The sequence below is a fragment of the Eptatretus burgeri genome, chromosome 6, assembly GCF_056783735.1.
Source record: "Eptatretus burgeri isolate ZD-2024b chromosome 6, Ebu_testis_v1, whole genome shotgun sequence".
Lineage (NCBI taxonomy): Eukaryota > Metazoa > Chordata > Myxini > Myxiniformes > Myxinidae > Eptatretus > Eptatretus burgeri.
The window spans coordinates 32,608,256-32,634,692 of record NC_140966.1 but is presented as its reverse complement, the minus strand read 5'-3'; the positions used below and the strand labels follow the sequence as shown (position 1 = coordinate 32,634,692).

The following is a 26,437-nucleotide window of genomic DNA, read 5'->3' as shown; positions in this document are numbered from 1 at the left end:
ACACCATGATCTTAACGATTCAGTATATGGTGGCAACAACACCCGAACCGACAACAATTCAGCTGGTGTCGGGTTTTACTTAATCAACTTTCACTTGCTTGACTTGATAAATATTACATTCCTAAAGGCCCTGTCACACCTTGACGATTTAGCCAGCGTATGCCTGACGTATGAAAAATTTGGCTAAAATGCTGGCACACGACGAATACGTTATGGGTAAGTTTGTATATGTTAACAGCATGCTGACATGCGTCGTAGTACACTGGCATACGTTGTAGTACGCCGAGCTGTTAGACAAATTTTCCATGCTTGAAATTTTTCGACGTATGCTAGCGTATGACTCACACGTTCCGCATAATGCTGGCCATAAGTTGTAGGCACGTTGCGCGATCATTGACACACGTCGACACACGTTACTTGTATGTTACTCATAAGTCGAAACACGTCAAGGTAATGTTTAGCGTACCCGAAACTTATTTCTATCCTATGAGTAACGTGTTGTAGGCACGTTACGCGATCGTTGACACACGTCGACACACGTTACTTGTACGTTACTCATAAGTCGAAACACGTCAATGTAATGGTTAGCCAGACTCCCTGTTTTTGTTTTTTGTCAATCCAGACTCCCTGTTTTTGTTTTTTGTTATTTTTTTCTTCGGTACGACGGTGATGTTGACATTTCAATTTCTAGTGCGGTTATAATATAATATAATTAATAGGCTGCCGCTCAAAGATTTTAATCATAACCACACGAGAAATCGAAGTGTCAACATCAGCGTCATACCCAAGAAAAAAAAAACAGGGAGTCTAGAACACTAACACTAACCATTACCTCAACGTGTTTCGAATTATGAGTAACGTACAAGTAATGTGTGTCGACGTGTGTCAACGATCGCGTAACGTGCCTACAACTTATGGCCAGCGTATGCGGAACGTGTGTCATACGCCGAGTACGTCGATAAATTTTCAACATGCTGAAAATTTCTCGACGTACTCGGCGTATGACGACATATGCCAGCGTACTACGACATTTGCCAGCGTGCTCTTAATGTATACAAAACTTACCCATAACGTATTCGACGTGTGCCAGCTTGGTTCGGCAAATTTTTCATACGTCGGCATACGCTGGCTAAAACGTCAAGGTGTGACAGCGGCTTCACACTTCGATGTCTAGTGCGGTTATGATTTGAATCGTCGAGCCGCAGCCTATTAATAGCATACGTCACGATCGTCGGCGATACGCTGCCGTGCGCTATGCATAAGTTTGACTATCATTGTGCATAGGTTGTGAACGCCGACAACACGCTCAGCATTCGTTGGTATAAGTTATCTATATGTGATTGAAACGTTCTGTGTACGTTACTAATACGTTATGCATACATCCATCACGTTATTATATGCCCAAAACTTAAAAAAAACATCAATAGTTCAGCGTACGCCAGCGTTTTACATACATTTTGATACCTTGCCATACGCTGGCGAAAACATCAAGGTGTGACAGCCCCTTAACTCTGCTATCAATCTTTTGACACGTACAGATGTCATAAATGAAAATCACCCTTTACCAAGGTATTTGAGGAGAGATGTTGTACTTGAGAGAAAGGCTGTTTAATATCATTTATCAAGGTACGTGCACACGGAGTGAGGCAACACCAAGAACATCAATAACCTTAAGGATGCTCGGAGGGCACCGTCACTATCTGAGATGGTTATATTGCCCTCTTATATACTCGGTTTTATCCTTGGACAAATGTTTATCTCACATTTTGTCCTTTTAACCTAACCAGCTGCAATGAGTTGGCTCATTGTGTTACAGGAATGGTGAAACAACGTAGAGATAAGAGCACGTAACGGTTCACTCCCCAGTCCTGCTCTCACAATGCTCCTTTGAATTACTCAAGGTCAATTATAATCATTTTTCTGCATACACTGCTCGAATTGTCCCTTTTCTCAAGCAGCCAGCCAAGAGTATACTTTGATTATCACCAAGCCTGCAAAAAACATGTAATTACTTCTAAAGCAAAGCTAATAGAAAAAGGTACGATTCCCGACACAGATATTGTTCCTTCTGGTTTCTCTGACCATTCCTTCGTAAAACTGTGCTTGTCACTTCCTGGTTTTAAACACCACACATTGTATTGCTGTTTTAATACTCCTCTTCTGAGCGATCCTTTTTTCAAGTAATTCTTCAAGGTTTTTTGGGAGAGTGTTTTGTATCTACAACATCAGTTTTTAAATCTCTGTCAGTGGTGGGACTATGCCAAGGCGCAAATCCGTGTCTTCTGTCAGCAATACAAAACGAATTGCTTCCGAAGTAAACAATTATGTATTGACGCCTTAAAACAAGAGATTCTTTGACTACAGGGAGGGGCTGAGGACCTCGGTGATGATAAAAGGTGTTAACTCCTCTACGAAAAACAAACTCTGCTTAAGGAACTAGTTCAAGGCAATAGTATCGGTGCCTTAGTCAGGCTGAGAGTCAGTGGTTTACTGTCTGCAGACACGTGTTGTAAAGATTTTTTTAAGTTTGAGAAGACAACCAAGGCGAGCCAGCAATTACTTAGTCTTCAGTCGAGTGATGGGCATATTCTGGATAACAATACAGAAATTGTCCACTTTCTTTGAGCGTATTTTGAGAGTGTGTTTTCCTTTCAATCTAACGATATGCCTGCAATGCAAAATATTGCAACTAATTTACCACAGATAGATAGATGAGCAGCAGCAATACTTCTTGGATGAAAACATTAGTCTTCATGAACTTAAAACTGCACTGGATGGCCTTGTTGACCATTAGGCTCCTGGCTTTGATGGGTTGCCAGCTGAGTTTTATAAAACTTTCTGGGATTTGTTTGACCCTGCTTTGCTCTCAGTTTTTTATACAGCCTCCAGGAAGGCTTATTACCCCTTAGTTGTTGACGTGCAGTTGTTTGCCTTATCCTTAAGAAGAGGGATCTGCAACTGATACAGAACTGATGCCCAATATCTCTTCTCTGTGTAGATTACAAGATAGTGTGTAGACTGTAGACTAAAGCACTTGCTAACCGTGTGAAGACTGTTTTAAGCACGGTTATACATCAGGATCATTCGTATTGTGTTATGCACAGATCTATGCATGATAACATTTGTATGGTATGAGACTTGTAGGATGTGTGTGAAATCCAGTAACAATATATAGACTGGTGGTGGGAGGGGGAGAATCACCACCGGAAGAGGGACAAATTTTCATCCAACTTTTCTAGATCAGTTTTTTGTGTAGATGACGAATATGAAAGGTGATCAGCCAGGTTCGGGGGCGTTTCCGAGATATTGCGGGTTAAATGTCAACCGGGGTCAAATTTAGCCAATTATGAGTTTTTACTATAAAACTGATTATGAAAGCTAAAATGCAGTATTTTTATGACTCGTTTATGCTTTCTAGTGTCTAATCTTTATAAAAAATAAAAAAACACAACATCTTTTTATGGGTGACCTTAACTCAAAGGTCAAAGGTCAACAAATAACAACCGATGCAAAAACTGATACGATGCTGACACCCAGATAATTTAGTTGCTCAAAATAGTAATCATCTAATGTTTCATCTAAGCTAAACTAGAGGTGCGGGCCGTCCTACGTCCGTTCTTTCTGCCCCACCGTTGTAGCGTGCCACAAGGGCACCCACTTGCCCCCAAAAGTTTTTTTTTATTTAGTTTTTTTCTATTTAAATTTTATTATCAAATGTCGTTTCTAACCACTATAGTAATAAAAATTCATGCATTGTCTATTGATTTTTATTCAGACATTGCCTTAAAAAATATATCACACATTTTTCTTTAAAATATCTGAAAATCTTTTTCTTAATGCATAAATGCCCTTTTGTCTGAACTGCCCCTGCTCCTCATAGATTCTGGATGAAACATTAAAATGCTTTAGTATGTAATACCCCTAAAACATGTTTCAATCAGGTACAGTCAGATGAATCAACAGTTATTACAGTTAAGAAATCTAGCTAAAGACAGTGGAAGTAGTATACCTACGTGACTGGATACAATCACCAAATATAGATGTTGGTTGGACATTTCATCACAATCACTGTCTTCACTGTAGTCTGATAACTGATCTTCACTATCTTCATCAGAAATATTCCACAGAAGTTCCACAACATCCACAGAATTTGGTATATCAACCCAATGGATTGATAAATCTTCAGTCTGCCCATGGTTTACTGGAGTGTCCAAGAATTGCTGGGGTCTGTGAGCCAGACGCCACATCCTGGCTACATAGTTACTTCAAGCTGAATGTAATGCCAGTGCTGACTCACATGGGGGTAATGCACACAGATCAGCTACCTTGCCGTCACGAAATCGAATGAATATAATGAATATAGTTATGAATATAACGAATATAATGAATATAACGAATGAATATAGTTCATTGGAGTTTGTTTGACACTGGTGTTGATAATTATCTGGTGAGGTGGCAGTGGATGGTTTTGAGCTTATCCGTGTATAATCTTTGTAACGCTTTCTATGCATCATAAATTCCTTTGCTATGAGATCTTGGCCCTCTATTGCCAACATCATCCCATAATCATTTTTCAGGCTTGCAGCTTGCATGATTCTCTCACATGCTGATTTCGTCTGGATTACTGCTATTTGCTGTTTTTCCCGTCAACTTTTATGGGTTTCGCTGTACTACAGTTTGGATTCATACATTTCTTAGGGAACATACCCCTGCTATCACTCGATCCTACATTTCTATTTTTCCTCGCAATTAGTCTTTCATCCGATTTTGCCTCTCTTTTACGTTTTGCATTTCTAATTGATAAACCCTTTGTGAATTTTTTGTAACAGTTTATGTGGACACAATGAATTCTGGGGTCCAGAACATCCGGTATAGCTTCAGCCTGAAGCGTATGTGCATTGTCACCACCAAGTTCATTTCTGGCATCCTTTGCCTGGTGTAAGCGTTGAAACGTTTCATTTCTCAGACCAGTCAATTTGCCACAGTTCAGGTGATCGTAATGGACGACACAGTTCCTCTTCCTTTTTTCAGTCATATTGGATAATTTCACTGGTTTCATCCTGAAAAGGAAGAAAACCATTTTTGCTTCTGTTCAATTAGAAGGTTGTCGGCTCCAGTGCTACCATTCCTGTGGATTTTACCACAAATTTATGGATTTTGGATCAGCATAGGGATTTATGGATTTTTTAGAAAAAATGGGAATTTTTATGGATTTTTTAGAAAAAATGGGAATTTTTATGGATTTTCCACTGATCAATGGATTTTTCCATGGAAATGGGAGTTTTTTGGGAATTGGAGTCCTTCCGCGATGTCAATCATCTTGTCACTGTTGTGGACGGACAAGATGCGCAAAAAGGATGCAAAATTTTGAAGACGTCAGCCATTCACAAAAGAAAAATTGGAAATCGGATGAATTTCGACCATAATTAAAGGTCAGAGCAAATAAGGAACAGAAAAGTGCATTAACTGGTAAAATATGTACTGATCTCGTTAAAATATGCAATATGTGGATTTTCGAAAAAATTTAGTGGCAACACTGGTCAGCTCTGATAGTTCTGCTGTGTGCCATTTTAACATGATGCCTGTGAGCTCAAACGACATTCAATTCAAACGTCACGAAAATGAAATTTATTGAACGCTAACTGCATCAATTCCGTTCCGGGGTGACAGACAATAAAAAATACGATCGAGGTAATGAAAATATGCAACTGAATTGTACATTTATGGGATAATTTACAAGAAAAACTTTACTTACCTAAATTGCAGCTGGTGCCGATCTTCACTTCAGAATAAATGTCGCAAGGTCTCACATTACAGTTTCAGCTGAACCGTGCAAAAAAGGAATTTCGTTCCGGGGGTGACAAGAGAAAAAATATATTAGTAACAATATATTTAAAGTTACATAACTTTCCGATAAATTACTGCAGCGCCTTGTAATTGAATAACAAAAAAGCATGTTGTTGTAGTGGAAAGATGAGAGAAAATTGGCGGCATATTATCGAAAAGTAGAATAAGATATTGGCTTTAATCCTGTACAACATCGGCATAGTAACAGCCGATGATAGTAAAAAGTTGCTTCAGGGGCCCCTCCGGGATTGGGGGCCCTAAAGCTTTAGCTTCATTCGTTTCATATTAGATACGCCATTGGCTGCAAAAGATGGAAATTACTCATTGTCATTTTCATCAATTTATTGTTTTCAGTTTTAGCGTTTTTACACAGACTTCAGGCTATTTTACCAGTTTGAAATTGTTTGCAATTTAGAAAAAAAAATCAATATTTTGAAAACGTTCTGGTGGCAAGGCGGTGCCCCTGGGGGACCCTACAAGGACACATGGGTGGGAAAATGGGCAGGGGTGCCCGTTCCTCTATTTTAGCTTTGATGAAACATTGATCACAATTTTCAGCAACATAGACCAGTTTTTAGCATTTTATCTGTTTTTTCACGAGTTGTTATTTGTTGACCTTTGAACTTTGAGTTAAGGTCAGCCCTAAAATGATTTGATTTTCTGTTTTGATAAAGATTAGACACTTGAAAGTATAAACGAGCCATAAATACAGAGTATTTTAGCTTTCAGAATCAGTTTTATAATAAAAACTTATAATTGGCTAAATTTGACCCCGGTTGACATTTGACCCGCAATATCTCGGAAAAGCCCCCGAACCTGGCTGATCACCTTTCATATTCGTAATCTACACAAAAAAACTGGTCTAGAAAAGTTGGATGAAAATTTGTCCCTCTTCCGGTGGTGATTCCCCCTTCCTACCACCCGACTAATACTGGTCTCTCTTTTTTGTTGATCAGCAAAAGCCTTTTGACTCGGTTAACCGTGAATATTTGTTTTACATTTTAAAACAATTTGGTTTTGGGCCATCTTTTATTTGCTGTGTAACTCTATTATATAATCACATTTTTAGGTTGATTAAAGTCAATGATGGTCTCTGTCTACCTTTGCGGATTGGGAGGGGAATTCGGCAAGGTTGTCCTTTATCTGGAATCTTGCACTCTCTTTGCATCGAGCCCCTTTAGATTCATTTACAATCCTCTCATGGGATTTCCATTGACTCCTTCAGGAGAGCCCGTTATTGTTTTGGCTTATGCTGATGATGTATGTGTTGCTGTTCACAACAACAATGATATTACTATGTTGTTTGAGTGTCTACCTGTCTACTCTCAAGCATGTACAACACAAATCAATTGGTCTAAATGTAAAGCGGTTTGGGTCGCTGTATGCCACCTTCTGGCCTTCCAACTCCCCCTATGAATTTGACATGGGTAAAAGAAGGTGTAAAGTACCTTGGTGTTTATCTGGCTTTGTCAAAAGGAATGGGGACGGTTTGCTCCACAGAATTAACAATAAGCTGAATTGATGGAGAGGAATTTTGTCTACTTTGTCTTTCAGAGGTCATGCCTTGGTCATTAACAACCTAGTTGCCCCTCTGCTATAGCATAAGATGATTGTCCTGCAGCCACCTGTAACATTGGTATCATTGATCCAAAAATGTTTTCTTGACGTCTTCTGGGATGGCAAACATTGGCTTAAACCAGACTATTTGCCTTCCACAAGGGGAAGAGGGTCATGGACTCGTGGACATTCTTTGTCGGATGATGGCCTTCCATATTTCTACTGTTCGTTGTTTATTATTTCTGGAGGCCTTGCCCTGGAAATCCACTGCGAGCCTTATATTGAAAGAAGTCGGCATGCTGGGCTACAACCATGAACTTTTTGTCATGGAACTGCAACATGTTGATGCCCTATTGCTCCCTGACTTCTACCAAGATGTCATGCACGCTTGGCAGTTTATCTTGATAACTCGGCAAATGGAGACATATACCAGCAAGAGGTTCCTTCAAGAACCCCTTTTCTACAATGCTCTTTTTCCTGAAATTCCTCTGTCACATACCTTCATGCAACATTTTTTGGGTGTAGGTGTGAGCACAACTTGGGACCTTTGTGATTGCAATAGGAACAGCTGGTTCTCTGCAAGATATATTCAAGAAAAAACTGGTATCAGATCTTTGAGGAGTGTAGCCCAGCTACTAAAGGAAGTCCTGCAAGTTTTTAGGTGCTTCGGTCTGAGCTTCACTGCTGACATTGGTGATCACCATACACCAGTACAGATATGTAAAAGCTATAGCTTGCCAGATAACTCCACAATATCTATTTTGCTATCCTCATCGCCGCTCTCTAGTAAAGAGAAAAAAAGGACTACCGTTTGTGCCTTTCAATTCGATTTCCCTCATTACAGCCTGCTTCATTTGGTGCTCGATGGAAAGAAAAACTGCGTTCTGGGCTTCCCTCCCATCCTCAATGGTCTGCGATGTATATTTCACCAATTGTTGAAGGACTGCTGGTGATATTGCCTGGAGACTCACCCATATAGTGCTGTCTTCCAATGTTTTATGACATCAGTTGAACGAAATTAACACAGAGGCATGTTCTTTATGTATGCTCTCTGAAGACCTTTTACATGCATATATAGATTGTGAAAGACTGACGTCTCTTTTTGAGTTATCACTGTTGTTGCATAGGATGAACTTTTCTTTTTCTGTGCGTTTTTTGGGGTTTTTGGAATACCACTTGGTTGCAAAAAGAACTCAGAGACCACTCTTGTCAATTTCTTGATTTCTATCGCAAAACTGGCAATCTGCAAGAAAAGCAAAGCTCCCTGCAAATGCTGATGTTTTATGTGATGTAGTAGTCGTCTTTAAGGCTCTTGTCATGGCTGGGCTATGTATGGGGTTCTTTTTTGTCAAATGAAAGATGATTTTCAAACCTTTGTGCAAAAATGGTGTGTAAAGGGAGGTTTTTGTTAAGTTGATGTTAGTGTTTTGAGTTTTTAGTCGGTTCCGAAGGAAGTAACTTATAAAATGGGGGTCCATGTCCGTCTGTCCGTCCGTCTACAATCAATCTTTTGATCATTATTCTGTAACCTGTGGTCAGATTGACTCGAAACACAGAGGGATGATACTTGGGGAGATGCCGCAGAACCTTCCGCAATAAAATGTCAGATTTGTCACCAATCGACTTGGTTAATTAGTCTAATCAATTAATCTTCAAAGTCCTAAAACTCATAGACTATTCATAGTTTTTGCTTCTGGTTTGGTTCAATGGTTCTGTGGAACAATGTCTACAGCTTGCCTGAGCGATTTTCCAAATAGTCTTAATAAGTATGAAGTTCATTAGGACCAATTAATCTTCAAAGTCCTAAAACTTCAAGAGTATTCATAATTTTTGCTTTTTGTATGTTATAATGCTTCTATGGAACAATGTCTACACCTCATCGCAGCGTTTTTGTTTTTTTCTGAATTTTTGCCCAGGAAGAAAGATAATGAGTCTTCATGAGTATGAAGTTCATTTGGGCCGGAATAAAAACAATAAACGATAATGAATATATACAATACTGATGAAGTCGGAACGGAGCAGGGCCCATATTTTTTATTTATTATAGTGTCAAAGATGTTTTTTTTTCTCTTTGGTGTTGTTAGGTTGCATATATGTTTGAAACTATGGTGATTTTGTGATCATTTATTTGACGTGTGATTTTCGTATCTTTATGAATAAAAGAGCTTCAAAAGTCTCAGACTCAGACTCTCCTCTCTCCTCTCTCCTCTCTCCTCTCTCCTCTCTCCTCTCTCCTCTCTCCTCTCTCCTCTCTCCTCTCTTCTCTCTTCTCTCTCCTCTCTCCTCTCTCCTCTCTCCTCTCTCCTCTCTTCTCTCTTCTCTCTCCTCTCTTCTCTCTTCTCTCTTCTCTCTTCTCTCTTCTCTCTTCTCTCTCCTCTCTTACACACATCCATGGGCAAAAATGTGCTCTGTGAATACAATTATTATGATTGTCATGAATGATATTTGCTTTGTTTCGAAGTTTCTTCGACTTTTCAGCAAGTGTTCATCAATCAGCTGGTTTTTGTTTGCCTACAGTGGGCTCTTTGTGCTGGATTCCTTCTTCCCCTATTCATCATCTTGACAAATTAGGTTTTTGGACTGAGAAACTCCCCACCATTTGTGTTGTTTTATCGCTGCTTTTTTCAGGTCTCATGTCCTGCTTTTTCCTTATAAACTTTGTATTGCTGAATGTTTACTCTATTTTTATATTTCCCTTTTCCCTCATGATTAGTGTATTTATTCACCACTATTGACTTGTTGTCTTGTTGAGTTTTTTTGAACATCTGTTTGTATTAATATTTTTCCTCTTCTGTTTTACTTTTTGGAAATGGAAGGTGAATCTTTACAAATACACTTCTTGTTATTAGTCCCCTCCCAGTTTCACCAGATGGGATTCTGGCTTTGCTTTCCGTCTGTCTGCAGTCCATCCCACCTGTGGTTTTGTCAGACTCCCCCCCTCCCCCCTTCCCATATCCTTTTGACACATTCAACTGAAGCTTGATACATGGCTTTATTATGATGTTACAGAACAAGTTTGAGTTTCAAAGCGTTTCGTCAATTTTTTTTTACACAGTTATGCCCTTTTTGGACTTAGAAAATATCACATGGCTAGCGGACATGTATTGTAAAGCAATTCTCGCTCTTGTTTACCTTGTGGGTCATTACAAGTGATAATCTGATTGCTTTCAGAAATGACACAACAAAATGAGACGACCAAGACGAAACGAGATGTGCGAAGACGTCCACAGTTTGTTTCTGCTCAGAAAAAGAATGAGCTTCTCAAACGGTATGCATCCTGCTTTATTCACTCCTTAGTACATGAAATTTATGATTTGATTAAGATATTTGAACTAATAACTATGTAGCTTTTAGTTCATGTTTCAGTAGGACTGGCCTAATTTTTGCACTTTCACATTGCTTTTTGTTTACTCCAGCGATTGCTCATGAAGAGTGTTTGGAAAGATAAGCAATTGCTTTGCTCATTTCACCTGATATCCAATATTGATTGGCTCTGGCTATTCTCTGGGTGTAATGCCTTTTTCTTTTTTTTTCTTTTTTGTACCTGTATGGGTGGGATTCTGCCAAAAATGTTTTAGTAGAGAAGTTGAGTGAAATGGCTTGTACAGTATCTGATTCTTGGGATTTCTCAGGCTGGTTTTATTTTATTTTGGATGGAGCACACCACAGTAAGGGCATTTTGGGAAGAAAATGCAGAAATTGAGTTTTAAATGATGAATTTGGCATACAAGTTAGAAACCAAACTGTTCACCCAAAAAGCAAGTGTTGGATACAATTTTAGATATTATGGTACAAAATATTATCTCTACTTCATAAATTCATACCGACTGTTCTATACAAAATTAAATTAATAAATTTGGTCTTCTTTTGCTCTCATCCCAGGTAAACAACCAGGAATACGTATCGCTATGTATTCCCCTTCACAACTACCTCCCCTTTGTCAGTGTGCTATTCCGTCCGAACAGTGATGACTGCATTTACATGTCTCTCTCCCAACATGTACCAACTTATAACCACCCATCCCAACTCTCTTACTCATATGCAGCAATTTCAACTGTCACCATCTCAATGCATGACCTTCAAAATGACGTAATCCACTCGAAATTGTTTGGTGCGCATGCACAGAAACCCCTTAGTAACCAAGTCCTCCGGGGCAGCCTGGACGTGTATCTTATGTGCTAAATAAGGATTGTAGCATGAAACTGCTCACCAATCTTTTAAAGAAGCCGAAAATGCATGTAAACTTACCTGTGAGAAAGGGGTGTGCCTCTGCACAACAAAAGATTTGGAGAACTATCTGACCCACTCCTCCAAAAAGTTGATATCTTGCAGCCCATACTGGAAAAAAAAAACTCCCAACCATGTGAGCCCGTCCGATATGAGAGGTTCAGTCCGAAGATTTGTAAACAGGCACGTTCCATATCCAAACCTTTGTGGTTCTTAACACCAATGGGAACGTCATATGTGGTGCTTGACAATGTACAAGGTAAGTTCAAAATAATGATATTTACTATTAATCATGTTTTGGAGGAGGGAGGGGTGGGTTTCTGGGGCCACAACATAAATGATACTGGATTTTTGCATCTGTTGGTGAAAGGAAAAGTGTCCATCCGTGTCTGTATTTATGTGTGTTGGGTGTGTAACCACCGCCACCGCCAGCTAATTGTATTAACAGGAAATGCTGTGAACCCAACTCTTTTCATCCACGGATATTTCTCTTATTTGCTATATTTCCATGAGTCTGATTTACATTGAGTCTATTTATGGATCACCATTTTGAAATTGCCCCTTTTTGTCTAAATGCTGAAACTTATGTTTAAAAGACTATTTGAATTACAGATTTCATGCTAACAACAGCAGGTTAAAAGTGCCCGGCGAGCAGAGGGATTCACTGTAAACACACACACACACACACACACACACACACACACACACACACACACACACACACACACACACACACACACACACACACACACACACACACACACACACACACACACACACACACGTGCAAAAGGCCTTATTTAGCATTCATACATCATTTTGAAAGTGTTGGTATACCTCTTCAAACATCCATATCTTTGCAGCAAACGACTTCTGTGACTCCATGGGCCTGACTCAATATGTGAAGTTTCTGACCAGGATTTCTGCCAACGACTATTCCTCAGTTCTGGGCTTGGAAATGACTAACTTTCCTTCTCATGTCTCCTGTTTCTCCACTGTTCCAATCGGTTCATTACCTCTGCCACTGGCAGCGGAGTTGCACTTTACATCAATGACTCAATTTCTCACTGCTCTTGTACTGATCTTGCACCTTCCACCCCCCCAGGAATACCTCTGGCTGTGACTTCCCCTTCACTCCCACCTGTTTGTCTGTATGTTGTAACGTCCTCCAATCAGTGATGACTCCATCGACATCTCTCTTTCAGACAACATGGACCAACCTTTAGCCACTCATCCCAACTCTCTCTTCCTCATATGTGGTAATTTAAATTGGATGGGTGTTGGTACCCCTCTCACCAGTCATGGCACTTCAGCAAAGGACTTCTGTGACTCCATCGGATTGACTCAATCTGTGAACTTTCCTCCCCAAATCTCTCCCAATGGCAAATCCTCCCTTTTGGACTTGGTGATGAAAAGCTTCCCTGTAAATTTATCCTGCTCTTTTTCTGCTCCAATTGGTTCATATGATCACAAGCTTGTGAGAGTCAACATCTCTCTAACAATTCTCAAAAAGATGCCTCAGTACCAGCAAGTCTGGCAGTTCACTCAGGTAGATTGGCAGAGACTGCAAGCAGACATCTCACTTCAGGACTGGTCTCCAATATCTTGACTGGTGCTGCACATGATCGACTCACTATTTCTGTCTCCCGTTTCATCTTATTTTCACTTTCCTCCGTACTTGTTTCAATTCCTGTTCTTACTGGCACTATCTATGGGTCCTGTTTTATTTTATTTCACTTATTACCCAGTGGCACTTTATTTTACCATTCTACTTCTAACTGTCCCCTCTTTCTCTGATGCTTCTCTCACTGTGCTTCTGGTTGTGGCCCTGATCCCTGCTACCATCCTGTCCTGTGCAGTCGTCATCTCCAGTTCTGCGGCCCGCATACATGCCACATCTCCCGCCATTCGCCACTGCTCTCTGTGAATGGCCACCAGCTCAACTTTCATGTCGTCTACACCAGCCTCCAACTTGCTCCACCCAATCTTCACCTCAGCCTGGAAGGCGTCCATATCTCCTGCCAGCCTGTCCTTCCGAGCCTCAGCTTTGCCATCATCCTCATCAGAATGGCCATCACATCTCAACTATCCCCATGCTGCCACGGTGACCCTGGCCTGCTGCTTCTCTGGATTTGTTCATTTGGTAGCACCGGGCTAGTTGCTGAGGCAATTAGGAGTGACCGCAGGCAGTAGGGGTAACCCCACTGCGTCCTCTGAAGCTCCTTCCTCCACTATGTCCATCTGGGTCGCTATGACATTGAACCAGCTATGACATTGAACCCCCTCCCCGGTTCTGTCCATCCTAACCGGACATTGTGTTTTTTTTGTGTCATGTCAAAATGACCACAACAGTCACCTGCTTCGGAGACCTTCTGCCGGATCCTCCCTTCCAAAGTTCACGTTACTATGCAGACTGAGGTCCTCAAAATGAGCGAGTGGTGCGATTGGCACCCACGTAATCGATCTTATGAGGCCAAGCAAACCTTGACCACATCATGCGAGCCTCTGGACCAATTTACTTTTCATAGGATTTACAGGATCACAGATGAAACCATCAAAACAAACAGCATCCACCCAGACATCATGTCAAGTTTGAAATTCGTGTTCATTCAATGTACAGGACACAAGCAATAAAAATAGCAAAATGGATCCAATGTCTATTGAACTAACCACAAGTTACCCATGACTGACATACGCTTCCACAAACAGATCAAGCGACAGATGGCAGATCCTTTAGTAAACTTTGCCTTCGACCTTCATTCATGTAACAGGATAGAGACTGGGAAAATTCACAAGAGAATAAGAGTTCTTGTCCCAGACCCTGTAAAAGTTGCTTGATGTGGAGAGTGTCCTGTGCAGGCCAAAGCATCCCATTCTGAGTGATTGGGGGCGGAGAAGAGACGTGAATGGGTGAGTTGGGCATGGTGTTGGCTGGATGTGGTGTGGCTCTTACTTAGAAAGCTGCCAATTCCAGTGGCCTCTTGGCGTCTTGTCAGGCAAATTCTCCCCCAGGTTCCTAAGTGTATCAGCTTTAATAACCTCACCCACCGACATCACCGCTAACGATTCACACCCTCCCTTCTCCCTCACCATTGGTCCATGGCCCAACCGATTGGTGGGGTGACCCCCTTTGATGACACTTCACCCAATTCTGGCCTCAAAGGGGGGGGGGCTACGTTTTCCTACTTAAACTTGGCGCTCACTGCCTTGCAAGGGCTGAAAAGAGATTTATTACAGATCACGGATGTGTCAAAACATTAAACGTGTGCTCGCAGGAATGAGAAATTTTAGACACACACAATGAGGTGGGTTTGACATTTAGTTTCTAACTATATGAATTAGCGATGCATACCTACACCGGTATTTAATTACTAAACACTTATTCTAAACCCATTACACCCGACTCCCACCTTCATACATCCCCTCCATTTCCCTTCCTCTCCCCCTACAACCCAATACCCATATCCCCATATCCCCATATCCCCATCACAGTTTGTTCATCTCCCCTCCCCCTTCCCTGACTCATGGCTAGCTTTTTTTTTTCTTTTTTTCCCCTCTTTGTTCACTTCTCCTTCCCCATTTGTTCACATGAGTCATCACTTGGTCAACATGGATGTCCATTTGATGTTTCGGTTAAAATTGATATGGTCTTTTTGTCATTTTATTCATTTGTGGTGTTTATTTTTGTTGATGAAGCTCTTATAGGATTTCAAGAAATTGCAATTTAAATTTAAAATGTATAACCGCCTAATCGTCACGAGATTATTTGCAGCACAGCTTTGTCAATGGTCGTCTGACTTAGGCCCACTCCCCTGCCTTGTGCTTTTTTGCAAGGGATGTGGATTCCGAGGTTTCATTCTTGAGGTTTCACTTTCATTCTGTGTTACTAACTGAAAAACTAATTATTTGAATAAACTCAGGTTTAATAACTCCATCTGGATTATTTTGAAATTCTCAACTGCAAATTACGATACATCACAATCAAACTCAAAAGCTGTTCATCTCATAGATGTGAGGATATCCACAACCCCTTCCCACCACAAAATTATCAAAATCTACTTGCTGTATCCCCTTTTATCCCCTTATTTTGCAGAACTAAAGAGAAGAAAGAAAAGGGTATGAGCCCCGGAGTCAGCATTCCAAGTCATTGGGTCCAAACAAGTGAATCTGATACAGTAGGGCCAAGTTTTCAGCGATATCTGTTTTGTAAATATAGTACATTTATGTTGTACTTTACAAGAGGCATTCCAAAAGTTCTTATGAGGGAAATACAAGAGTTTAAGAAACTGCATGGTTTTTTTTCTTTCTTTCGCAATACATGAGGGGGAAAGCCCTTCAAAAATGATGGGGCCAAGAGCATCACCACAATCACAGCACACTTATGGAAGAAAACTCGCAGGCTTGTGGATTTACTTTTGTTTCATAAAGAACAGTATGATTATTTTTTTCGAAATGTATTATTTTCAAAATGATAACAGAACTTGAAATGACAAAAAAAAACAAAGGAAAATCGAAAAAATATCCATCTATCTCAGAAGTTCCTTCAGAACAACATTTCTTGGAAATACACGAGTGTTGTTCAAAACATTTTCCTGGTTCTCATGGCCAGTAATCATCAGCTTCCAGGTATTCTTCATGTTTAGTTCTGCTGACAGCGATGTAAAAGCTGTCATCACCAAACACTGGTACGGCAACTAAACTCCAACACCCCCCCCCTCCCCCACCACCAGGAGAGTAAGGCCATCTTTCACTTTCACACACACACACACACACACTGAGACCTGGGATGGCTGTGTTCCACTATCTGAAACCTGCATATGGTGATAACAACCAGCAACACAGGTGGATACTTTGAGACCTGGTAAGTCTCCGTTCCATCTCCTAAAGCCCACCCACATGTGGATATAGCAGCCAACAACACACATGATATTTCTTATACAGCCTATGGCTGCTGTTTGCATCATTGCTGGGAGCACGGCTGTGCCACTGATGCAGTGCCCCCTGTTTACATGAAGCTGATACTCAGTTTGCCAACCTCGGAAGGATAACAGGCTGAATCAACCCACCCGATGTTATTTAATAGCATGGCTGGGGCTCAAACTCGAGACCCTAAGAACTTAAGCCAGTCACCTTAATCGTGAAGCTGACACCAGGCTTTTGTCACAAACATTACTGAAATGGATGCAATCTTCAAAACAACAGCAACTACAACTGCAATATCAATAAAAAAAAATATGAGCGAATTGCTCATCTCTTTATTTGAATTGCATGCATGAAGGAAAACTCTTCTATATTTTCATACTATTCAGAAGGGTGTTCCACTTTTGCAAAAGTAGTTTCTGGAATGAAGCACTATGTGCCTATCGATTCCACTCGTGAAGTTAGGTGATCGACCAAAGTTTGAAAATTCCTGCCATTTTTGACCGCGGGCCGCCATTTTGAAATTTCAGGAAAAATCCATATTTTTGGAAATAATATTGATTTTTGAATATTTAAAAATATATATTTGTGTTTAGATGGCCGAATGCACTTCAGTAGGCACCAGTATGATAGCAAGTACCTGTAAATATTATTCACAAACTTGTCCCGACATTTTGAGAAGAGGTTGCCATTTTGGAAATTCAGGGAAAATCGTATATTTTGTGTATATCTAATGAAATGTTTTTTTATTTTATTCTTTGTGTACTTGCAGATAAACCTTGACTGACCAATGGTCAGGACTCCTGTGGCTATGTGGGACAAGTTCGCTAGTTACAGGAAATTTTGCGAAAGTGCTAATTCTTTGCGTGTCGTAAATGATCTAGCTGAAAGAGGAATTAAGCTAGTCTGACTTTGTTCATATGTGCAATGATGAGAAACGTCAAGCATTGCAACAGTGTGTGGAAGAGCACAGGAAGCTTTACCCAGACTATACAAAACAAACTCTATGTTCTCTATAAGATATCTGTGTGGTTGCTGGTTTGCGAGATTATTATGTTGTCACATATGAAAACCATGTCGCTTAAAACATATTTGGTTGTTCTCATAATTAATTGATCATGCTCTCATTTGTCATTAATAATATCTTTATGAAAACGCTACTACTGATATTCTGTAAATGCCAAACAATGTGCCGTGCAATAATTGTCAAAATATAGGATTTTCAGTGTAATTCCAAAATGGCAACCCCTTCTCAAAATGTTGGGACAAGTTTGTGAATAATATTTACGGGTACTTACTATCATCCTGGTGCCTACTGAAGTGCATTCGGCCATCTAAACACAGAGAAATATATATTTTAAAATATTCAAAAATGAATATTATTTCCAAAAATATGGATTTTTCCTGAAATTTCAAAATGTCGGCCCGCGGTCAAAAAAGGCGGGAAAATTTTCAAACTTTGGTCGATCACCTAACTTCACTAGTGGAATCAATAGACACATAGTGCTTCATTCCAGCAACTACTTTTGCAAAAGTGGAACACCCTACTATTCAGCCTTTAAATGTCAGGCAAAAACCTTCATTGTTCATTTGGTGGCACCTGGGTCTTTTGAGTCCACAGGGACTTTTGGGTTATCTGGGTCTTTTCGGTCTTCGGGATGTTTTTGGGTCTTTGGCATCTTTAGGGGGGTTTGGGGTCTTAAAGGGTCTTCAACGGTCGAAGGGGTCTCGGCGTTCTAAAGTGTCGAAAGGTGTATTCCAACAGTATGTAATGAATAGATTATGTGTGTGAAGTCAGGGTGCAACTTGCATTAAAAACAGTATGTAATTAATGGACATATAGTCATTCGGCATCTCCGTGAAAGGTATGTTCCAATAATACGTAATTAATAGACGTATGTGCAGTCTGCAATCGACATTCAAACAGTACGTAATTAATGGACATATAGTATCCACATGGCTTCACTGGGAAAGGTACATTCCAATAGCACATACTTTATAGACGTATGTGGTCTGCAAACAACGTTCAAACAGTACGTAATTGATAGACATATAATCACACGGCTTGAAGGAGGGCTTCACGGACAGCTTCACGGCTTCACCAATGGTGATTTTCGTTTTTATATACGTAAATTTGCTCATCTCTTTAATTAGAGGTGTTTAATGCCACAAATTGCTGCCGAGATCATCCTGAAGATAAAAATAACCAGGTGTACATACCTGAAGCAAAAACATGTGTACTGCTTATGTGCATATAAAATACATGTCATGCTTATTTACCTGGGACAATTTAAATTGCACTGGTACATGGACTGACCCCCAAGGCCAATGGTGCTTAACAAATTGGTGGTGCATAATTTTGATTATGGGTGGAGTTGTCCAACCAATGGGACGAAGGCAGTTGCGATGTCACTTCCGTGAATGTGAGGTCACCTCCTCCATGACTGAAAATAAATACACAGAGCATTTTAGATTTATATCAATCTTGCGCTCCTTTTTTACCCTTGCCAGAGGAGAGGGTATTGCATTTGGGTTCGTTTATCTATTTGCTTGTTTGTTTGTTTGTCTGCACAGAACTTGTGCTTTTCTCCGCAACCGCTTGTCAGATTGAGACAAAATTTTCACCATCAGTGACGACTCTTGTAGAATGTTTTAATGATAATTATGACATCATAGGTCACGTGGTGTGGCAGCCATGTTGGAAAAATGAAAAAAAAAATTGGACCTCTGTATCTCTAAAACCACACCAAGGAAAACATTGAAACTTCACATGTGGTAAGTACTCCTCATGGGGAATGAGTGTGATCATGTTTTATTTAACGCCATCATAATTGCATATGTAGAACGCTACATCCAATCAGTATTAAAAAATTTAAGGGTCATTTCGGGATAAATTAGTCCACAGAAAAAAAATTGATGACGTCACTGGTCACACGATTCAGCAGCAATATTGGTTTTTTTTAATACCTTCAAAAATCTTCTCTGAAATGCCTGAACAGATCGAGGCAAAACTTTACAAGTATGACCGCCTATCCATGAGGAACAAAACGCTCACATATATGATGTCATCGGTCACATGGTTTGCCAGCCATATTGGATCTACCCTAAAACTTATTTTTAAATCTTCCTCTCCAGAACGGCTGGACAGATCGAGGGGAAACTTAACACAAATGTTCCGCAAGCCTTGGGGATACCATGGTATTCATGAATAATGGACATCACATGGTCTGACAGCCATATTGGATTAAGCGAAAATCTTTTAACAATCCCTTCTCTTAAACTGCTTCAATTGACGTGAAACTTCAAAATTATGGTCTATTCGTGATCGGGAATATATCTTTTATATTTCATCCTGATCGGATGCATGGTCTGATGGCCAGAATTGTTTAATTTTTTTCATCTGGGTTCTTTTTAATTTTTTTTTTTTTGAATAAGACTCACTTGGGTGCACCTTGATGGGTTTGAGGGTAGAGGAGTAGCATCTGAAATGTCTGTCCATTGAAAAATTTTGTAACGATGTATTATTAGCTCAGCTGGTCTTTAGTGAGGTGAGCTTATGCCCCTGTTCATCATTACATGGCTCGTGAGCCACCGGTGGTCCCTGGTAGCCTAAATTGCGACCGCTGACATGCAGCTGATAATACACAAATGTGAAAAATAAACCCCATCATAATCCACCATAAATGCTATCAAATTTACACAATGGTTTCAAATGAGTTTTCCAATGTGAAGCATAAAAGTAACATAACTACATCAGTAGATGGCAGTGTACAAACAATTATGCTTACAGCCCAGTAACCACAACGAAGAAAAAAACAAAACAGTACATAGAGGTGGGGCCTAATAGCAGCTATTCGGAGCCCTGCAGGCGGTGTGGTGGCTCTCACGCTGATGTCTTCGCAGCAAAAGTGGCCCCCATCTAAAAATAGTGAAGATCACTGGCTTATGCGATTTAGCAGTGTCCATAGGTGAGTGAATGAGTGAGTCAGTCACTCAGTCCTTCCGTTTTTTGACCCCCCAAAAAATAGGTATTTTCTGACCTCCGAAACTACACACACAACTTCGATGAAACTTGACCACAACCTTCATCACCCATGATGTACCAAAGCTTATTGGATGCATAAAAATCTGCACTCATTTCAAGGCGGGAGGAGGGGTTGACCCCCCAAAATAGGTATTTGCTCTCTTCTCAGAAACTACACACATGATTTCGATGAAACTTGACCACAACCATCATCACCCTTGATCTTCCAAAGTTTGTTCATGGCATTAAAAATAAATTCAGGGTCGAAGGGGGTCTGCAGGGGATTTGAGTGACTGTTGCTCCTGGGCCAGGTGAGCTTCAGGACAAGGCATTCCTCTTTATATTGAGAGCAAGTGGGTAAGAATTTATGGCAGGGCCTTGCATATTGCTTTTTTGGAAGGTTTTGTGTTGAATTTTGACGTAGATATTTTATGGAGTGAAATCACTCGTATGGGAGGTTGCCTTCAGAAGAAGACTCTTAAGTATAAACGAGATTATCCTTTGATTTAATCCAAAAATTTGGTCAGAGTCAGCATAATTTAACTAATTGAGAACTGAATGTTTTTCTTTAAATATGATCTCGTACTTCCTGAAAAATCATTTTTGTACAAGTCTAATTGAGGTAAAACATGTGGTCTGATGCATTTTGGTAACATTCAAGCTGAAGCTATTGAAACTATCATTTTAAACATTTGTTGAGTTATCTTAAATTAATATGTGCCTCTTGCTTTGTCTTATGAAGCTTGTTCCAGTGGCTGAATCCTCAGAAGAGTTCAATAAAGTCACATCACTTTTTCATCAGACTCTTCCAAACAACAAGATTTGCAAGGTTATGCGGAATCAGAATATTGAACTGTGGGACATTTACAGGAGGCAAGCAATTATCTTTTACACTTTCCATTCACATTTCTAACAAAGGTTGAAGTGCATCATATATTTGAACTTGTACTTGGATTAGCAGAAGGCTTTAGAATTCATCCTTTTCCATTGTTACTTGTAATGTGAAATTTTTGCTTAAATGCTGAAGAACACACCAGCTCTAACGTTTGCAATTGGATGCCAACATCATGGCACCATTATGCGGATGTTCAGAGTCCAGACCTTCAATCAATAGTTTTAAAACAATTCACCACTACTTCTGAATTGAAGAAGAATGGCGACAGATCTCTCTGATTTTTTTTTTTGGTTGTCGGTTCACTTTGCTCTCTTCTTGGCATTCTGATTTGGATAAATAGCATTACAGTAGTCCTGTGATGTTGTCTCATTGAATTGGTTCCTCATTCTTGACTGTTTAGTGCTGTTTGTGGCATTCCTCCCTGCAGTTCTCATCAAATCAAGGCCTGATGGTGATGGTAATTATTTATTTTTCATGAGGTTTCACATGGTCATGGTATATAGTTAAGTGACTGTGCATGGTCCACAGAAGTTGATGCATGCCCCCTTTCAGTCTGTCAGATAGGGACATTCTTGGTGTCTACCACCTGATGCTGAAGACCCAACTGAAAAGAGAAATTGTACCACATCACATGATAGAGACAATTGTGTTATTCGGATAGCCCTATTTGGCTTACGACTGCATGCAAGCTAACTTGTTTTCACACAGACATGGTCAGGTTTTCCAATGTTATCACCGACAGATTTTTGCCACAAACACATTTGGAGGTCAAGCAATCGATTTCATTCTTATGTTGATTTATTTATTCTCATGTTGGTCTGGGAGCCATTATAATCAGGGCATGGTTAGCTCGGTCAGTAGATGTACTTCCAAGCCATTATTGGTTGTAGACATTAAAGTTGCCCACCGAGAGTGTTTTGTGCTTTTGCCTCTATTCAGAACTTCTCTCGAGATGTTGCCCACAGAGTAATTGTGATTTGTCTGTGAATCCTGGTGGCGTATAATCAAATCTGTTTCTGGTGGATGTTCCCCCTCCATCCCCTCCCTTACCTCAAATAGCCACACTGCTGATACCGCACGTGAAAAGGCTGAATGCCTAAACTAAACAGTATTTGCATCGAATTCTTATGTCCGAAACCCATCGCTTTCTGTACCCACCTTACCCAGTCACACCCAACTGTCCTTGGACTCTGTCCTTTTCTCCTGACAAGGTGGAGAGCTTGATGTCAAACCTTGACTCAGATTCTGAAACCGGTCCAAACGGCATCAGCCCACGTGTCCTGAAAACCTGCTCCTCTGCTCTTGCTCACCCTTTCTCTGTTCTATTCACCCTCTCATTTGCTCAAGGTCATCTGCTATCTGCTTGGAAATCAGCAAACATTACCGCCCTGCATAAAAATGGTGCAAAAACAGATCCCTGCAACCACAGACCAATCAGCCTTCTCCCAATCATCAGCAAGATTATGGAATCCATCATCGCTTCAGACATTAAAACCTTTCTCTTCTCCAATGGCTTGATTTCCGCTCATCAATTTGGTTTCAGACCAAGTCAATCTACCCTGGATATGCTGCTTATGCTCTCCCAACAATGGATGGAGGTCCTCAATGCCGAACATGAAATCAGAGCCATATCCTAAGACATATCGCGTGGTTTTGTCACGGTCTGGCACCCTGCCCTGCTCACCAAACTCTCTTCCTATGGTATTCAAGACCATCTCCACTCATGGCTTGCAGACTTCCTCTCCTGTCGCAGTCAACGTGTGGCCCTGAATGGAGTTCTTTCATCCCCTCTTCCTGTCCAGGATGGAGTTCCTCAGGGCAGTGTTCTGGGCCCTGTTCTTTTTCTGGTTTTCATCAATGATCTCTCCGACTCTGGAAAACCCTCTTTACTGCTTTGCTGATGACTCCACCCTCTGCCGTACCATCTGTCATCCCCCAGACCGGTAAGCAGCAGCTTCTTCGCTCACTGCAGATCTGGGGAAAATCACAAACTGGTCCAACACGTAGAACATGTCTTTCAATCCAGACAAATCTCACACTCTCACTGTCTCTCCGAAAGGACCGTTTGGACCCCCCCCACCCCCACCATCTACTTTCTCAACAATCCTCTGGAAGAAGTTCTATCTTTCAAGCCTCTGGGTCTCACTATCTGCCATGATTTTTCCTGGGAAAGCCACATCTCCAACCTGGCCTCCAAAACCAGTCGCCAACTGGGAATCCTTCGTCGTGCAAAGTCCTTCCTCGGCCCACCTGAGCTCCTGACCATATCCAAAGCTTTCATCCACAGCCTGAGGGAGCACTGCTCTCCCCTCTGGGCTGGTGCTCCTGCCTCCCACCTTTCTCGGCTTTACGCTGTGGAAACCAAGGCATTTCGCATCATTGGCATCTCCCGTGTTGAGGCCGAGTCTTTTGGCCCCTCACTCTCTCACCGTAGGCAGGTCGGTGGTCTTTCTGTCTTCCACCGTCTCTTCTCTGTTCTCACCCCCCCCCCCCGCCCCCTTCGCTCTTTCTGTGATTTGGCCCAACCATACTTCTGCATGGCGCTCAAGGTTCGCAAACAACCCCCTTCTGGTAAAACTACCAAAATCACGAATCACTGCTCACCTTCAATCTTTCATTCGTCTTTTTTTTCATGCCTTTACAATAAACTCCCTCACTGTTCAATCCCATTCTTCCCTCCAGGCCTTCAAAACTTGTTCACCACCACCTCTTCTCATCCCCCATCCAAATCCTCGATCTTTTCTACCCCCGTTAATCCACCCCAAACCCACCTCCTTCAAATTCCCTGCTTTCCTTCCTGAACGTCCATCTTGTATACCACATGTTCCCCGTCCCATCCCTCTCCCTTCCACAGATCTCCTGTCTCTGTTCCCCACTGTTTTGTCCTTCCCACTCCCACCCCTCTTATCTCATGCCCCCCTTGCTGTGCATTGTGTGTTAGCTCTCATACGAACCTTGACAATGTACACAAAAAAAAAAAATGAAAGGCAGCTTGTGTGACATTGGTCAGCTCTTGGTACCCTGTTTCATTCATAGCCACAGTAGTTCATATGATCGTTTGACAATATTTTTAAGGACTCCTTCTTAGGTCATCTATATCATCTCAGTAGAGATGACCGAATAACCCCAGTCTCGAAGTCTGTCCACAATCAAACCGAGTGGAGACAAATAACCAATAGTAGAATGGATAGAGGTCGATGAGACATGCACAACGATATAACTTACAAGGTCGTCCAATGTCGAGGTCAACGTCATGAGGCTGTCAAAGTTGCGAAAATCGTCGATTTCAAATCGTATCTCCTCCCTCATTTATCAAGAGAGAGATCAAATGTTATTAGTGATTCAGATACTATGGACTATTATCTAGAACAACACAAGCCATTTTTTTGAAATTTGCTCTCATTCCGATTTTATAGCCCTTCAAACTTCGTTCTGATTCCCTGTATGGGCCGTTTATAAAGTACGTACATACAAAAAAAAAGTATTAAAAAATGAAGAACCGGAACTCTCCGAGACAAATATTACATTTGAAGCTTTTGTCAGATTTAAGTAAAACAATGGAACACAAGTTTATATGCAAACTTACTTTCATTTATGACATTAACATTGTCTTGAATGTCAATTTGTACTTTTATTTTCAAAATTGACGTGCTGTGATATTAAAAGAAAAAGGTAAATTACACCGCTCGGGACTGCATCGTCATGGCTTACAAACATCGGTTCATAAGGAACTGCTGGCTTTTGCAAGCCATTCGCGATGTATGAGGGGGGTGGGTGGGTGGTCACGAGCCTGCATACAGAGGGGGGTGGGTGGTTTTGAAACCCGGAAGTAGAGCGTACGTACTTTATGAACTGCCCCCATTCCAGTCTGGCACAGAGTTACTTTCGACCTCTGGCAGAGATGACCGGCACTCCCTCTTGGGGGTATTTTTAAATGATACTTCTACTAAACTATCACATTCCTGCTGCTTACGAGAGTCTTGTGAGACAAGACCCTTCCCCTGCAGGATGATGACAGAATCAGGATATTTTTGTTCGGGAGGGCTTATTTTTGTATGATTGCGTCAGGCTTGACTTGCCTATATAACGATTTTCTTATTTTATTTCTCAGTTCCCAGATATTTGTGAGAGAGGTTTTGCATGGTTGACTGCAGTGGTGGAAAAATGTTTTACTCTTGACGGCATGCTCTGTGATTTCAGCAAACGTGAGCGAATGATGCGACGTAATGGTGGCAAGGAGGTCATGGAACTCCAACTTTTCCATGGCACAAACCCTGAACTCGTTCCAGCAATTTGCCAGCAGAACTTTGATTGGCGTATCTGTGGCAGCAATGGCACTCTTTATGGCAGAGGTAAGCCTGAATAATTAATACTGATTCTTTTTCTGCCTAGTTCTTTTTCTCCAACAAATACGGGGTGCCCCAGAAGGAGGAAAATCCGATTTTTCTCCATCGCTACCTCAGCAAATTTGAAGCTTTCACAATACACCTTTCCTTCCCTAGGGGAAGGAATTTTTTAGGGCTGATACTCCAGGGTATTTTAACCCTGCTCATAACCAGGGTTATCCTGGAGGTAACACTGTACCCCAGCATATTATATGTAGTGTGGAACCAATGGAGTTTATTGGATTGCGGGTTAAACATTCTCATAAAGACATAAAGGTATGTATTATAGTGTGTGGTCAAAAGTATTGTTTTACTGGTGCATCTTTTAATGCCCCATTATCGTGTACACATGTGGTGTGGACATTCACTGAGCATTCATCCATTTTGCATCGCAAGAAGATTCGTGATTTCAGTTTCATTTCTTGACAAGCTTTAAACAATGCTCTAAATCTTGTTAATCATATAAGCTGTCAACGGTGTCTACGCGGAAAAAGCTTAAACATAAGAAGAAAAAGAGCAAGTGTAGCTTCAGGAACGGGTGCCATTTTCTATGCTGTGACAGTACTGTGCATGCGGCCACTG

The 26,437-nt window shown here is 40.9% G+C and overlaps 1 protein-coding gene across 3 annotated transcripts in view; it reads left to right on the top strand.

The window, feature by feature from the left end:
• The window catches only part of PARP12 (poly(ADP-ribose) polymerase family member 12), a 105,268-nt gene that overhangs the window by 71,496 nt on the left and 7,335 nt on the right, over window positions 1-26,437 (top strand). For all 3 annotated transcript variants that reach the window (XM_085884512.1, XM_085884513.1, XM_085884511.1), the window contains 4 exons: window positions 10,576-10,672; window positions 15,725-15,806; window positions 21,318-21,448; window positions 25,671-25,822. In XM_085884512.1, coding sequence (XP_085740638.1) covers window positions 10,576-10,672; window positions 15,725-15,806; window positions 21,318-21,448; window positions 25,671-25,822 — 462 coding nt within the window. The remainder of the gene's footprint in view (window positions 1-10,575; window positions 10,673-15,724; window positions 15,807-21,317; window positions 21,449-25,670; window positions 25,823-26,437) is intronic.